Source organism: Camelus ferus, chromosome 22 (assembly GCF_009834535.1).
Source record: "Camelus ferus isolate YT-003-E chromosome 22, BCGSAC_Cfer_1.0, whole genome shotgun sequence".
Classification (NCBI taxonomy): domain Eukaryota; kingdom Metazoa; phylum Chordata; class Mammalia; order Artiodactyla; family Camelidae; genus Camelus; species Camelus ferus.
The window spans coordinates 22,329,952-22,345,837 of record NC_045717.1 but is presented as its reverse complement, the minus strand read 5'-3'; the positions used below and the strand labels follow the sequence as shown (position 1 = coordinate 22,345,837).

Sequence of the window (15,886 nt, the reverse complement as noted above, 5' to 3'; positions counted from 1 at the left end):
AGCTCTGCCCCAACAAATTCTGTTGATACAACCAACGCACACGCAGACATTGGCAAATATACCCAGTAACAGCCATTCAACCACACTCATAGATACAAGCAGTCACGCTCCTGCATACACACTCCCAATTTCTCTCACTTACTCCTTCATCGACATTAATCATGCCCAGATACAAAACACAAGTACGTTTAGATGCTCACGAATACGCACACTCACAAATGCACTAACAAAACAGTTAGACACACACCACTCCTATAACCTCAGGACGATGACACCTATACAATACAGCTCCTTGTACACACAACACACATCAAAAACAAGGACACACACCACCCGGTCACGCTCTCACAGATACGCACACGCAGACACCCTCAAATACACTCCTTCACCACCCAAACACGTCCAGAGACGCGTGCATTGATAAGAATACAGACACACGTTCTTGTACGCTCATAAGACACAATCAGAAACAGGTGCACCCGCGTGCACGCTGCCTCCAGGCCGGGAATGACCGGCTCACACTCATATCGAAGGAAACACACTCGGGCCGGCACACACGCCCGCAAGCAGAGGGTCCCTCATCCTCCCCGGTGCGCGCGCGCACACGCGCACACACGCACGCGCGCACACACATGCCTCCGCAGCCTTCCCCGCCACCACCGCAGTCTGGGCCCGCCCCACCCTGCGGCGAGGGGAGAGGCGAGGCGAGGGGACCCTGTCGGGGGCCAGGGCCGGGGGCGGGGCGCACCTGGGCTCCGCCCCGGGGCGGGACCGACGCTGCGTCGTGAGCGCGAGCGGCCGCACCTGGCTCGGCGGCGGCGTTGGTGGTGGCTGCGGCGGCGGCGGCGGCGGCGGAGGCGGCGGGCCCGGTCCGGGTGCGAGCGCGGCGCAGCCCAGCCCGAGCGAGCGCGGAGCCGGTGCCCGCAGCCCCGGCGCCGCCATGGTGGAGGCGGCGCCCCCCGGGCCCGGGCCGCTGCGGAGGACCTTCCTGGTTCCTGAGATCAAGTCCCTGGACCAGTACGATTTCTCGCGGGCCAAGGCTGCAGCTAGCCTGGCGTGGGTGCTGCGGACCGCGTTCGGGGGCGCAGGTACCGGGCCGAGGGTTGGGGGGGGCGGCAGGTGCGGGGGGCGGGGCGCCACGCCGGGGAGGCCGGGGCCGTGGGAACAATAGCGCCGGCCGCCGGGGGTCCCCGGGCCCAGGCCGCTGCGCGCCGGGCCTCTGGGCTTCCTGCTCCGCCCGGGCCCTGGACTTTGCCCGCCCGGCTGCGGGAGCGCGGTGGGGGTGGGGCCGCCGGCCCGGCCTCTCGCTGGGACCCGGGCGTACCGGCCCCCAGGTGAGCCACGCAGGGTCTGCGGGCCCGGTGGTGTCTCCCGGTGCGGGCCTTGCCTGGCACGCCCTCCCCCTCTTAACACACATCACGCGCCCGCGAGGACCCCCGCCCACGTCCAGGACCCCTGACACACACCCCGCGTCCGCCCTGCCTGCGCTGCGGGCGGCGAGGGGAACTCCGGGAACCCCCCCTCTTTGGCCTCCATGGCTCCGGCCAGCGGCTGGCAGCTGTGACTTATTGCCCCATTTTGCCTAGGAGGCGGGCGAGCCCAGGAGAAGGGAAATGGCTTATCCAAGATCGTCAGGGATGGGGGCCCAGGTGCAGGGCCTTCTCCCGGTTCCTCCCCCAGGCCCACACGTGTGAACTCGGGCCACCCCAGAGGCCAGGATGCGGGTGGGTCCCTAGGATATTCCAGGCCCTGGGCAGGCTCAGTCATGGCCCCATGCCAGAGCTGGGAGCCAGGGCCTGGCCATGGGGAAGACGAGTTAATTAAGGTTTGGGCCTTCAGGGGGGACGCCCTACCTTCCCACTGGTCCTTCCCACTGCTCTTGGCACCAGCTGGGCACAGCCCATCCCCCCTTCCGTGGCCTTCCCAGATCAACCTGTTCTGGGTGTGGGTCTTGGTGACAGCTGTCCGTCTCCTGGTTCCGCCCTAGCCTGTCTCTCCCAATCTCTTTCCCTGCACCCTCCCATTGCAGAGCCCACTCTGAGGCCCACTTACCCCCAAGGAGGAAGAGAGGGGATGAGTGGAGAGAAACCCAGATCTGCCCCAGTCCCTCATATCCCAGGTTATGAGGCCACAGAGGACTCAGCTTTGGGAGTTTTGGGGTTTGAATCCAAGCTCCACCAGGATGTGGATGAATTATCTAAGCTTCTGTCTACGCCTCTGTAAAAGATGGCATTTGTTCATTTATTTATCCATTTCACAAATGTCCAGGAGGCATCCACTAAAGGCCAGGACAGTGCTGGGGTGATTGGGGTCCCAGTACCTTCCTCACAAGGTTTCTTGAGAGAAACTGACTGCAGAATTCTTCCCACTGTGTCTGGAACACAGTACACGCTACGTGGATCTCGCTATGCTGCTGCTGTGATTGGTGTTTTTTTTTTTATTATTAATAATTACATTCATCCATCCTGGCCAGGGGACAGAACTGAAATTAACATTCCATTTTGCAGAAAGACAAGTGAGGTCCCCTGAGGAGGTGCCCTGACTCACCCACTTCTATTTTCACTGACCCAGCTCCCTGTGTTGTGTGACATCCTCTCTGAGGTTCAAGTTCAATCTGCCCCCCACCCATTTTTCTCTGCACAGAGGGGGATTGAGGAAGGTGGGACACCCAGAGAAGGAAGTGGGGAGCAGAGCGCTGCTTGGTTCATGAACTCTGGGACTCTTCACTGATGCCTGTTGAGTGCTGGGCCAGTGCCAGGCACTCAGGATAGAGAGGATGGGGATGGACTCCGGAGAGAGGGGGATGGGACTTGAAACCAGATCTTTGCACTTAGAGTGACAAAGTCTGTGATGTAGAGGCGGTTAGCGCAGGGGCCCAGGGGAGGAAATCCCTGAAATCTTCCAGGGAGAGGAGGAGAAGGGAAGGCTCCTAAGAGGAGGGAGCATTTGAACTTTGAAGGGTGTGTAGGAGTTTGCTAGGGGGAGAAGACCACGCACAGACCTGGGGTGTGGACCAACAGGGAGTTCTCCGAGAAGATTGTGCGGGTCCTCATGGTGGCCGGGAGAGCAGGGAGTTGAGGGAGGCTGGGGAGACTGAGGAGGCCCTCTCAGGCTGTGGATGGGGATCCGAGGGCACTGGGGAGCCACAGAAGGTGTTTGAGGACTGACAAGATGAGATCAGATCGTGCAGTTGCCTGGGGGGAATAGTGGCTGGAGGGAGGGAGTCCTGGTGGCCCCAGGGCACAGGTGTGAGGATGCTGGGCAGGAATGCAGCGGGGGAGGCGCTCTGCAGAATTCTAGCTCAGAGATAAGAAAGGGTACCATCTTTCAGTGAGTTTGGGAAGCACCACGTGCAGTCCCTCATGCCTCCAGAGTTCATGAACTCTGGGACTCTTCACTGATGCCTGTTGAGTGTTGGGCCACTGCCAGGCACTCAGGCACTATGCGTGATGCATAGGGAACTAGGGTCCCGTCTGGCACCAGCGCCACCATTTACTAGCTGTGTAATCTTGGCCAAGTTATCTTAGCTCTCTGGGCCTTGGTTTTCTCATCTGTACAATGGATAAGAATACGTCTCGTAAGGAGCCAATGACAAATGCGTGTGCGAGGTGTAGGGGTGTCACGAGAGCTGGCTGTGCTTTAGCCATGCTGCCCAGTACGGTAACCACGCGGGCTACATGGCTGGTCTGAACTTCGAGGAGCTGTAAATGTAGAATACACGGTGGCTTCTGAAGGCTTGGTACAATAAAGAAAATGTAGAATAGCTCGTTAATAATGTTTTTATATTGGTTGCATGTTGAAATGATAATATCTTGGATACACACTGGGTTAAAGATATTGCTAAGTTAATGTTACATGTTTGTACTTTTTTTTTTAATGGGGCTACTAGAAAATTTTAAACAGTCTGTGGCTCGCATCGTATTTCTGTCAGACAGTACTGGCCGACAATAGCAGGTGCTCAGTATACGTTTTACAGTGGAGAGCGGTGAATGGCAACTGAGGATGAGTTTGCCTCTTAGGGGACATTTGGCAGTGTCTGGAGACATTTTTGGTTGTCACTGCTTGGGAGGAGGGGGCTTAGCATCTAGTGAGGAGACACCAGAGATTCTGCTAAACATCTTACAGCGCACAGGGCAGCACTCCCCCTCCACCCCACCCCACCAATTCCCCGTACCCCTAGTCCCACTGAACACAAAATTATCCAGCCCCGGTCGTCACTTGCGCCGAGGCAGAGACATCCTCGTACAAGTCAGTATTTGATAAACATTAGCTATCGGTAGCTCTAGCTCAAGTTGTTGCCTCCAAGGCCCTGACAAGTCCTGCAGGAAAGAGACTTGTTTAATTTTGCTGATGGGAGCAGGAAACGACCAGGGGCTGGAGAGAGAGGGAGGGAGGAGCGTTTGGCTTCGGGGATGCCAGAAGTTGAAACCAGCTGACTGACTGGATGCTGGAGTGGGGAGAGTGAAGGATGGCGATCTCTCACGGGCGATGGGGACAGAGAGAGAAAGAGCAGGCAAGATGCTCAGGATTACGGGTGATGTACAAAGGGCAGTGGGACACACTGCCTGGGCTACAGCAGGTGGCAGCGCTCAGATGGCCATGGAAGCCATCACAGTGGCAGGGGGCCTGTCTATTGACAAGGCTGCTGGGACAGTGCTGTCAGGAGCCTGGCATTGAAGAGGCATATGGGGTGGAGGCCCAGCTTGAGTGGTGGGAGAGAGAAAACGATGGGATGCTGGGAGACGCCAGGGGGAGGAAGGCTTCTGGAAGAAGGAGGTGCTCGGCTGGGAGCCCAAGGGAGATAGTGGGCGTTGGAAGGCCCCAGCCGGCCTTGGGGAAGCTGGAGCTAGGAGGTCAGGGGCAGATCAGGAAGGTTGGGGTGGGGGTAGGGTGGCAGGACAGGGAACCTGCAGAACTCTTCTTTCTGAGCTGAGAGGGGCAGCGAGACCAACTCTACTCAGGGGATGGGAGTTCTGTGGGAAAGTCACATGTGATATTAGGGGGTGGGGAAAGAGTGGGAGGCGGCAGGCAGGGGCTGAAGGCAGGGATGCCCGGGTCATTGTAGGTGAGGGCATGGGCCTCTGAGGAGCATTGCTGTGAAGACAGACACCTGAGAAAGGCTTGGCACGTCATGTTCAAATATTTTTAAGCAACACACTCAGACCCCAGTATACAAAGCAGCAACCCATGAAGGCCGACTCACCCACACTGGCCTCAGTCACCTCCTCCTCTATGTCCCGGATCTTCCTTCTGCCCAGATCAGCTTGTTCTGATCTTTCTCCTCGCCCACCCTTGGGTCCTACTTGGTTGGGGCTCTGCCCCCGCCGCCCCCTCCTTCCCTCCACATGGGGCCTCCTCAGGCCTCTTCCTGCCCTGTCACTCTATTTCAGATGAGGGAGGAGGCAGGGTTTTCGTGGTTGCCTTCTAAGCCCAGCCCCTCCTGTACCCCCGTCTTTCCCCTCACATGGACGGAGCCCTGGTGCTTCTCTCCCCCCACCCCTGCTCCCTTCAGGCACCAGGTTCAGATCCCCCCCAAGATGTCTGCAATCTGTCCACCTCCCCCATTCCATGCCCTGATAGCCAGCTCCCCACTCCACAGCTCATCCCACCCCAGCGTCCAGGCTGAGAGAGGGTATAGTCTGCTTAAGGCCTGGGTTTGAATCCCAGTCCCAGCGTTGAGCTGTTTGGCCTTAAGCAGGTTACTTTCCTTCTTAGTGCCTAGGTTTCCTCATCTGTAAAGCCGAGGTACCGCTTGTGCCCAGGCTGCTTCTTCCTAGGGCTATTGTATGGCAAACCGGCTCCCCGTGAGTGGTGTGGGGCACCCTAGGGGACCGATTAAGCGGTATTGTCTTTGTTATAGTCCTGAGGTGAGGGGAGAGGGGTGGTGACAAGGGCCTGCCCATCTGGCCTCCGCGCCCCCTCCCCTCCGGGTCCGGGAGCCTGCCATCTCCCCGCGGCGTCGTGCTCTCCCACCTGCTCACCTTAGAGGTGCAGAGCCCCCCTCCTGGAACACCGGCACCCCTCCCTCAGGCAGACTCCCCTACTCGCCCGTCCTGCTCCCCTCCCCTTAACTGAGGCCTGTGATGGTGTGTGTGGAGGAGGGTTGTGCCGGTGGCCCTGACCCTCCGTTACCCGCAGAGCATGTGCCCTCGGAGCTGTGGGAGCCCTTCTACACCGACCAGTACGCGCAGGAGCACGTGAAGCCCCCGGTGACGCGGCTGCTGCTCTCGGCCGAGCTGTACTGCCGGGCCTGGCGCCAGGCGCTGCCGCAGCTCGAGACACCCCCCAGCCCCTCTGCGCTGCTGGCCCTGCTGGCTCGGAGGGGCACGGTGCCCGCGCTGCCTGAGCGCCCCGTGCAGGAGGCCGACCTGAAGCACCAGCCTATCCTCATGGTAGGCCCCGCCCCTGCCCATTCAGCCCCGCCCACCAGGTCTGGCCCCTCCCTCCAAGCCTGGTTCTGCCCCGAAGGTGGTACTCTGGACCCCAGGTCTTGCCTACATGGTCCACCAGGTCCCAAGGCCTAGTTTGTGACCTCAAAGCCTGGCCCTTCCACTGCGAGCCCCTCCCAGCTCCGGGTTCTTGGGAGGCGGAGGGGAGCCTCCAGCCCCATCTCCGGTCTCACCCTTCAGCCCTTGCCCCCACAGGGAGCCCACCTAGCTGTCATTGATGCCCTCATGGTTGCCTTCGCCTTCGAGTGGACAAAGACACTGCCTGGTCCCTTGGCCCTGGCCAGCTTGGAGCACAAGCTTCTTTTCTGGGTGGACACGGTAGGTAGGGTTGGGCGAGACAGGCCAGCAGAGGGGGAGGCCAGGATCGCCCAGACATTGAAGCACTGACCTCTCCCTGCTCCGCAGACCATCCGGCGGCTGCAGGAGAAGACAGAGCAGGAAGCTGCCCAGAGAGCATCCCCCGTGGCCCCTGCAGATGGGGTGGCCCCAGCCCAGCCCTCGGTGAGGCTGGGGCAATGGATGGGCAGAAAGAAGGGCAGACCCTTGAGGGCTGGGTGACAGGGTGGGGCTGCACCTCGAGGCCATTCCTGCACTGGGGGCTGGAGGTGACTCTGTCTCTCTCTCTCCCTGTACCCTTTCCCCTCTGCCCGCTCCCGCCACTCTCCCTCTGTCTCTGTGGCATCAGTGCCCCACACGCTGGTACTGGAAGCTGGTTCCTGTAAGTGGGGCCATCTCTCTGCCCCGTCTGCCTGCCCTGCTGGTCGCTCTGTCTGTCTGTGTGTCTGTTTCTGCCTGCCTGTCCTGCTCCCTCTCCTACCTCCCCTCAGATGTGAGCAAAGGAAGTGGGGCCCCAGCCCTGAGGGGCAGAGAGAAACCCTCTGGGGACCACAGGAAAAGGGGAATGTGCTGTTAACCAAGAGGACAGACTTCTCTGCGGTTACCTGACAGGGATGACCCTCCCCTCCCGTGAATCAGGAGGGCAGAACACCCTCAGCTTGTCCGCCTGAGCTGAGGCGGGGAGACCTCTGCTGCTTCTGAAGGGAGGCCCCCAGCCCACCAGACACATGGATCTTGAGCCCACCAGGCAGGGCACATGGGGATCCCGCTAGCCAAGAGGAAGACCTTCAAACCCAAAAGAGGGTAGAAGAACCTTCCAGAGACTCCAGCTTCCCTAAAAACAGCTCCCAGCTCCCAGATTTGGGGGGAGGGAATGTCCATCCCTGATGTGCAGTGAGGGGGGTGCCTACTGCAGGTGGGGTGAGGCTTTGGGCTGAAGTCCCTGCCTTTGCTCACTTCAGGGTCTCCTCCCCCAACCGTGGGGGCCTGGGATGGGGGTTCCTCTCCTTTGCCTACCTGCTTTCTCTGCATCCCCTTCCCCAGCTGGGGCCTGGGTCTTTTGGGGGGAGAGGAATCCCTGCATGAGAGGCTGCTCTGTGGGGTCCCTCCAGGCTGGGAGGAGCTGGGGTCCCCAAAGCCGGCCAGAGCCCAGTCGGAGCTGGATGGCCAGGGCTCAGGATGGGGTCAGGGCTCTCTCCCCCTGGAGGTGCGCTTGGGGGCCCAGCAAGTCAGCACCCCTCCTGCCCTGCTGACAGCTGCTCCTCTCCCCCCCCAGCACGCAATTGCCTTCTGTTTGAAGGAGTCGGGGAGCAAACCCCCCATGGTAACGTATCCCCCGCCCCAGGGTCCCAGGAGTCCCTGCCCTCAGCCCCTGCTGCTGGCCTGGCTGCTCGCAGACACCTCCTCTGCCTCTTGCTGCTGCCCTTCCCCTGCTCCAAGCTGGCCCCCCACTCTGGCTCTGGGACCCCCCGGCTTCACGCCCCCTCGTGGCGGAAACCCTAGGCCTCCCCATCCAGCCTGCATGACTGCTGACCTAGAGGCCAGCCTGACCCCTGACCTGACCCAACTCCCACCCACAGATCCGATATCGCAAGGACCGGGCCGTGGCCCGACGAGCCCCCTGCTTTCCGACCGTGACCAGCCTCCAGGACCTGGCAAGTGGGGCTGCACTGGCCGCCACAATCCACTGCTACTGTCCCCAGCTCTTACGACTCGAGGGTGAGTGAATGGGCCTGAGCCAGCCCCTGTCCTAGGCGTTGGCCTCTGTCCCTGGAGTAGTGCAGTGATTATGAGTACAGTTCCGAGAATTGGCAGACCTGGGTTTGAACCTCTCTTCCCCTAATTAGCTGCGTGACCTTTCACAAGTGTCTAAACCACCCTGTGCTTCATACAATTCATTCCTGCAGCAAGTATTGATAGAGTGCGAACTGTGTGCCAGATCCTGTTTTAGGCAGCAGAGGTCCAGCCAGAACAATACAGACATGCTCCTGACCTCAGGCTACTCACGGCCTAGCTGGGCGAGAAAGACAATAAATTCATCTAGAGGAGAGTTCTGGATGTTGGGTGGGCAAGAAAAGCTTTTGGAGTTGAGTTCTTTGGAGACTAGCGCTCCAGGCGGTGGGAAGAACAGACGCAGAGGCTTGAGGAAAGCCCTCTCACAGTGGCCACCTTGTGAAGGGGGCCCAGCACAAGGCCCTGCTCTTAGGCAGTCCTCCATGGGTGCTGGCTGCTGGGCCCTCGCTTCCCCGGGGCCCCGTCCTCCTTCCCTTAGAGTTGGGGACCCAGGCATCCTGTCCCTACAGAGGTGTGCCTCAAGGACCCCATGTCTGTGGCGGATAGCCTGTACAACCTCCAGCTGGTGCAGGATTTCTGTGCCTCCCGCCTTCCTCGGGGCTGCCCACTGTCTCTTGAGGACCTGCTTTATGTCCCACCGCCCCTCAAGGTAAGGCCATCTTGGGGCCCCGTGGGTAAAGGCGGGGGTCCAGGGCTGTGGGGGTCCTGTTGGCTGACCCTGCCTTCCACCTCCAGATCAACCTGATGGTGCTGCTAGCAGAGATGTTCATGTGCTTTGAGGTGCTGAAACCCGACTTTGTGCAGGTCAAAGATCTGCCTGATGGTCATGGTGAGGCCTGGCCCCAGGTTCTGGGCTAGGGGGCTGGGAGGGGAGGCCAAGCCCTGCCTGACCCTCCCCTCTGTGCTGCAGCTGCCTCCCCGAGGGCCACAGAGGCCTCTCCCCCTCAGAACACCAGCGGCAGCAGGTATGGTTCCCAGATTGGTTTGAGGCTGCGTGGCTGGGACGGGCTCCTCCTCCCGCTGGGACGAGGGCAGGGGGATGCTCTGGTCTCTACTCCCGGGAGAAGAGGGGTGGGAGCCTTTGACTGATGCTCATCTCTTGGCAGTTCTCCTGTCTTCAACTTCCGCCACCCACTTCTGTCACCCGGCGGCCCCCAGTCCCCACTCCGTGGATCCACAGGTGAGGGCAGGGGGATGGCTTGTCACTGGAGACCCCCACCCAAAGACTGCCCCAGCTGACCTCTTGCTGTCTCTCATGAGTCCTCCATTGGGTCCCGCTGGCACCTGAATGACTCCTTGGTGATACTCATTGACCCCCACAGTGACCTCCCCAGTGGCTCAACAGAACCCCCTAGTGACACCAAATGGCCCCCAGCTATCCATTCACATAATGACACATCAGTGACTTACCCATTGACACCCCATGGCTGACCCCACCCAGGGTCCCCAGTGACCCCATAGTGACCACTGCCTGACTACTCCTCACCCACCCCTAGGCTCACTGAAGTCCTCCCCGTCCATGTCCCACATGGAGGCACTCGGGAAGGCCTGGAACCGTCAGCTAAGGTGAGCACCTCACAGGGGCCCGGGTGTTGGAGCAGGTGGGGTTAGGGTGGGATTCAGCTTGTCCCAGGGGCTGACCCCTCCCTCTGGCCGCCCAGCCGTCCCCTTTCCCAGGCTGTGTCGTTCAGCACCCCCTTTGGCCTGGACAGCGACGTGGATGTTGTCATGGGAGACCCTGTCCTGCTCCGCTCGGTCAGCTCAGACAGCCTGGGCCCCCCACGCTCCGTGCCAGCCCGGACCCCTGCCCAGCCATCCCCGGAGACTGGTGACCTGCCCACCATTGAGGAGGCCCTGCAGATCATCCACAGTGCCGAGCCCCGGCTGCTCCCGGATGGGGCTGCTGACGGCAGCTTCTACCTCCACTCCCCTGAGGGGTCCTCCAAACTGCCGCTGGCTTCCCCCTACCCACCCGAGGGATCCTCAAAACCACTGCCTGATGGGCCCACCAAAGCACCTGCCTACTTGCCCCACCCTGAGGGCCCCTCAAAGCCATCTCCCTGCCTGGCGGGGGAGGTATCAAAACCTCCAGCCCTGCCTGAGGGCTCCCCGAAAGCAGCGGCTTCGTCCCCCGCAGCCAGCAACTCTGAAGTGAAGATGACCAGCTTTGCTGAACGCAAGAAGCAGCTGGTGAAGGCCGAGGCTGAGGCAGGGTCTCCGGCGGCCACTCCAGTGGCACCAGAGGCCCTGAGCTCAGAGATGAGTGAGCTTGGAGCCCGACTGGAGGAGAAACGCCGGGCCATAGAGGCTCAGAAGCGACGGATTGAGGCCATCTTTGCCAAGCACCGCCAGCGACTGGGCAAGAACGCTTTCCTGCAGGTGCAGCCACGGGAGGCCGGCGGGGAGGCGGAGGCTGAGCCAGGCCTGGCTCCTGGTGGGGAGCGGCCGGCAGGCGAGGGCCAGGGTGAGCCGTCCCCACGGCCGAAGGCAGTGACCTTCTCGCCTGAACTGGGCCCGGTGCCCCCCGAAGGGCTGGGGGACTATAACCGGGCAGTCAGCAAGCTGAGTGCAGCGCTGAGCTCACTGCAACGGGACATGCAGAGGCTCACGGACCAGCAGCAGCGGCTCCTGGCCCCACCCGAGGCCTCAGGGCCTGCTCCACCTCCCGCTGCGTGGGTCATCCCTGGTCCCACATCGGGTCCCAAAGCCGCGTCCCCCAGCCCCGCCCGGCGCACCCCAGCCACCCGGCGCAGCCCCGGGCCTGGCCCCAGCCCAACACCCCGTAGCCCGAAACACGCACGGCCAGCGGAGTTGCGGCTGGCGCCCCTGACGAGGGTGCTCACGCCTCCCCACGATGTGGACAGCCTCCCCCACTTGCGCAAGTTCTCGCCGAGTCAGGTGCCTGTGCAGACACGCTCCTCTATCCTCCTGACCGAGGGGCCGCCTCCCGAGGAGCCCGCAGCCCGGCCTGGCCTCATCGAGATACCGCTGGGCAGCCTGGAAGAGCCCACGGCTGAGGACGAGGGGGACGGGAGCCCCCCTGGTGCTGAGGATTCCTTAGAAGAAGAGGCATCTTCAGAGGGAGAGCCCAGAGCTGGGCTGGGATTCTTCTACAAGGTGAGAGTCACCTGAGCAGGTGGGGGAGGGGTCAGGTGGGTAGATGGGTGGATGGTCAGGGAGGGGGAGGTGTGTGGACAGCTGGTCACCTGGATAGGACTTTTCCAATGGATGGACAAATGGAGCTGGTGGAGGAGCCACAGGTGGACAGGTGGTTAGCCGGGTGGGAGTGGGCAGACAGACAAGGTGTGTGTGGCCAGATGGACACATAGATGGGGTGGGTGGATAGACAGAGGGAGAATGGGTGGGTAGACAGATGGACAGGGGTGGACAGATAGATGGGAGAGTGACAGCCAGGTGGACAGGAGTGAATAGATGGACAAACGGGGCTAGGGTCCTCCAGGGCATCCCCTCCCTCCTGCTCTCTCCTTCACCATCCTCCCCTGACCCGCCCCACCAGCATGGCCCCACCAGTCCCCCTTCCTGACTCTCCCATGTTCCATCACTCTTCTCCCTCCTCTTGGCACTCCTAGCTTGGCGACCACCCCACCACCTCTTACCTGGACACCTGCAATCCTGTCCTTGATTGGTCTCCACCGCCCACCCCTCACCACACCAATCCCTGGCCATTTCCAACTGAATAGTCAGCAAGATTTTTTTTAAAAAAATGCAAATTGGGGTGGGGAGACGGTATAGCTCAGTGGTAGAGCGCATGCTTAGCAAGCACGAAGTCCTGGTTTTGATCCCCAGTACTGTTAAAATATAAATGCAGAATTCCCTTCTCCGCCAAACTTTTTAATGTAAATTAGACCTTGTCCTTCCTCTACTTAAAATACTTCTGTAGCTCCTCTTGGCTCTTAGAATAAAAGTCCTTCCCATGGCCTTAAGCTCAGCTCACCTCTGACCTCATCCTATGCTATCATCCCAGCCACACCGGCTTCCCTGCTGTTCTACACCGCCAGGCTTGTTCTGACCTCAGGGCCTTTGCATTTGCTGTTCCCCCTGCCCAGAACGCTCTCCTCACCACTCACCCCAACCCTGTTCAGTTCTTCTCTTCATTCTCCAAGGTTGCTTCCTCCAGGAAGCCTCTCTTGGTGTCCCTAGGCTAGGATAGGTCCCTGCCCATGGTGTAAGCTGATCACAGCTTTTGCTAGTGTTCACCACTGTTGGTGTGATATGTGATCATCTTCTCCACTGGGTTAAGTGTTTTGTGTGCCCAGAACCCAGCATGGGGCTATGCACAAAGCCAGTGCTAACCAAATGCCTTCAGATCGATTACAAAAACTAAAGGATAGGTGAGTGGCTGGCAGGCTGGGTCAACAGTTCAGACTCCAGCCAAACCAGGGGAGGGACAGCTGGACTTGGTGCCTGCCCCCAGGATGAAGACAAGCCCGAAGACGAGATGGCCCAGAAACGAGCTAGCCTGCTGGAGCGGCAGCAGCGGCGGGCGGAGGAAGCACGGCGGCGGAAGCAGTGGCAGGAGGCCGAGAGGGAGCAGCGGAGGGAGGAGGCGGCGAGGTGAGGCCAGGCCCAGTCTGGGGACCCCTGCCACCAGTGACCCTGTGACCTATCTGACTGCTTCAATTCCCTTGCTCTGCAGGCTGGCCCAGGAGGAGGTGGCCCCCAGCCCCCCAGCCCCTGCAGCTCCGACGGCCCCTGCAGCAACCCCAGCCCCTGCTGCCCGCACCTCGGCAGAGGAGGAGGTGGGCCCCCGGCGGGGGGAGTTCACGCGGCTCGAGTACGAACGCCGGGCCCAGCTGAAGCTGATGGATGACCTCGACAAGGTGCTGCGGCCCCGGGCTGCAGGGAGCGGGGGGCCAGGCCGGGGTGGACGGAGACCCCCCCGGCCACGCTCCGGTTGCTGTGATGACTCGGCCCTGGCTCGAAGCCCAGCCCGAGGCCTGCTGGGTGAGGCCCCCATGGTTACATGGGGAGGTGGGGGGTACATCTGCAGGGGTGCAGGGTAGGGGCCAGTATGTGGGCTCATGGGGGTCAAGACTTCCAAAAGGATGTGCAGGCTGCAGCGAGGTGAGGCTCACCGGGCAAACCCCTCCCGCACAGGTGGGGGGGGGAGGCCAGTCCCCATTGGGGCTGGGGCTGCACAGGGTGAGGGGCCTGGGCAGGGCTGGCCCCACATTCCCTCCACCACCTGCTAGGCAAGGCCTGCGGGCATCTGTAGAGGTTAGGGGACTTTGGGTGGGGCCTGACCAGACACCCTCCACTCCTAGGCTCTCGGCTCAGCAAAGTCTACTCCCAGTCCACCCTGTCACTGTCCACTGTGGCCAATGAGGCCAATAACCTCGGTGTGAAGAGGCCCACATCTCGGTGAGTTCGGCCTGGTGGGCAGGCGCCTGCGTTCCAGGTGGCCTGTGTGTGTGTGAGATGGAGCGCACAGACCTAGCAGTGTGACATGGCATGAGTGTATCTGCCACCAAAGGGATGAAAGGACGCATACCTGACAGGATCCGAGAACAGGCCTCTCTGCCCGAGTGTCCAGCGTGCCTGGGGCCGGGAGAGGGCACTGCGTGGACTTGGGGGCACATATGTACAACATACGTGTACATGTCCCACTGTGCCGTGTTCTGGGCTTGCCCTTCCCCAGTCCCACGGCATATGGGCCAGGAGGCTTCGTCCACCATTGACTGCACCCCTGTCCCACCTCTTCCCCCTGCAGGGCTCCATCTCCATCCGGCCTCATGTCCCCAAGCCGCCTGCCTGGTAGCCGTGACCGTGAGTGGGAGAACGGCAGCAACGCCTCCTCCCCCGCCTCGGTGCCCGAGTACACAGGTAGGTGGGGCTTTGGGGGACGAGCACCGGCCTGCCTGCAACACCCCACCCGCCACTATCATCCCAGCTGACCGCCCCGCCCCCTAGGGCCACGGCTGTATAAGGAGCCCAGCGCGAAGTCCAACAAGTTCATCATCCACAACGCCCTGTCACACTGCTGCCTGGCGGGCAAGGTGAACGAGCCGCAGAAGAACCGCATCCTCGAGGTGCGCCAGCGCCTGGGACGAGGGGGCCGGCGGGTAGGTCGGGGGCCCCCCGGGGCTGGCTAACCGCTCCCACCGCCCACCAGGAGATTGAGAAGAGCAAGGCCAACCACTTCCTGATCCTCTTCCGAGACTCGAGCTGCCAGTTCCGGGCCCTCTACACACTGTCGGGGGAGACAGAGGAGCTGTCGCGGCTGGCGGGCTACGGCCCCCGCACAGTCACGCCCGCCATGGTCGAGGGCATCTACAAGTACAACTCGGACCGCAAGCGCTTCACCCAGATCCCCGCCAAGACCATGTCCATGAGCGTGGACGCCTTCACCATCCAGGGACACCTCTGGCAGAGCAAGAAGCCCACTACTCCTAAGAAGGGCGGCAGCACCCCCAAATAGCCCTGGGTGGTCCGCAGGCCGGGCCCCGCGTGCTCCGGCCGCCGCCCTTCTGGAGGACAGCCTAGAGGACAGTCCATCGGTATTCCTGGGTCCTGTCTGTCCCCGGCCTTGTCTGGGTGGGGCTGGAGTCCCCACCCCCTAACTTCCGTCCCATCCTGCTGTGGGGGCTGAGCTGGGAGGTTCAGGGACTCAGGGCTCAGCTCAGTCCTCTGTCTGTCCTCCCCACCTTCTTGAATAAAGTAATTTAAAGAGAGCTCGACCATTGGCATCTCCCTGAGGAATCCAGCAACATCTCTGCCTAAGAGGGTTTTCCTACTAGCTGGCACTTTCTTGTCTCCTGTCAGCTTTTGAGCCTGCTCCAGCCTCTCCTCTGCCCCCTCAATGGCCTGGACACGGCTCCGGCCAAGGTCCAGCACTTCCCTGCCAGGGCCCCACGGCTGCTTCCCAGAAGCCTCTTAACTGACCTCCTGGGCACGTGAGGCCTCTGCCCAGCCCTCCCCGCCCCCACTGGCTTCATTTTCCTCCTCGGTGGCTGTTATTATTGGCCTCCCCTGGCATTTGGTCCTCGGCCAACTGCTAAACTTGATCTCTCCTCCACCCACCTGCCTACGTTTCTAGGCTGGGTGACCGCCTCTGGGCCAGGGATTACTGTGTATCTCTCCTGAGCAACATGGCTCAGGGTCCGGTTGCCTCCCTGGCCGGACGTCTCATGTAGGAACTACGCCACAAGCTTGGGCCAGGCCCAGCTCCTGTCTCCCTGCAGCCTGGGAGCCGAACCAGCCTCCCAAACACCCAATCCTGCACGCTCCACTTCCTGGTGGCCTCTGTCTCACTCACTTCTCTCCGTCCCCGTGACCACCCCCCAGTC

The 15,886-nt window shown here is 61.2% G+C and overlaps 1 protein-coding gene across 5 annotated transcripts; it reads left to right on the top strand.

The window, feature by feature from the left end:
* Positions 1-813: 813 nt before the first annotated feature.
* Positions 814-15,271, top strand: CAMSAP3 (calmodulin regulated spectrin associated protein family member 3). Of its 5 annotated transcripts, none has more exons than XM_032466243.1 (19): positions 814-1,088; positions 6,139-6,392; positions 6,645-6,767; positions 6,855-6,950; positions 7,135-7,167; positions 8,062-8,109; positions 8,366-8,504; positions 9,089-9,228; positions 9,315-9,408; positions 9,490-9,544; positions 9,686-9,759; positions 10,076-10,145; positions 10,292-11,696; positions 13,015-13,154; positions 13,237-13,544; positions 13,865-13,961; positions 14,311-14,423; positions 14,511-14,629; positions 14,713-15,271. In XM_032466243.1, exons 1-19 carry the CDS (start codon positions 941-943, stop codon positions 15,016-15,018), a joined length of 3,762 nt encoding a protein of 1,253 aa, XP_032322134.1. In that variant the 5' UTR covers positions 814-940; the 3' UTR covers positions 15,019-15,271. The 5 variants fall into 5 exon arrangements, with proteins under 5 accessions (XP_032322134.1, XP_032322131.1, XP_032322132.1 ...); XM_032466240.1 differs by having other exon boundaries at positions 815-1,088; positions 10,241-11,696; XM_032466241.1 differs by lacking the exon at positions 7,135-7,167 and having other exon boundaries at positions 815-1,088; positions 10,241-11,696.
* The last annotated feature ends 615 nt before the right edge of the window (positions 15,272-15,886 follow it).

Coding starts and splice junctions, on each gene's coding strand:
- CAMSAP3 (XM_032466240.1), top strand. CDS start 941: ATGGTGGAGGCGGCGCCCCCCGGGCCCGGGCCGCTGCGGAGGACCTTC. Junction 7,168..8,061: donor GGTACTGGAAGCTGGTTCCT/GTAAGTGGGGCC, acceptor CTCCCCCCCCAG/CACGCAATTGCCTTCTGTTT. Junction 10,146..10,240: donor GCCTGGAACCGTCAGCTAAG/GTGAGCACCTCA, acceptor CTGGCCGCCCAG/CCGTCCCCTTTCCCAGGCTG.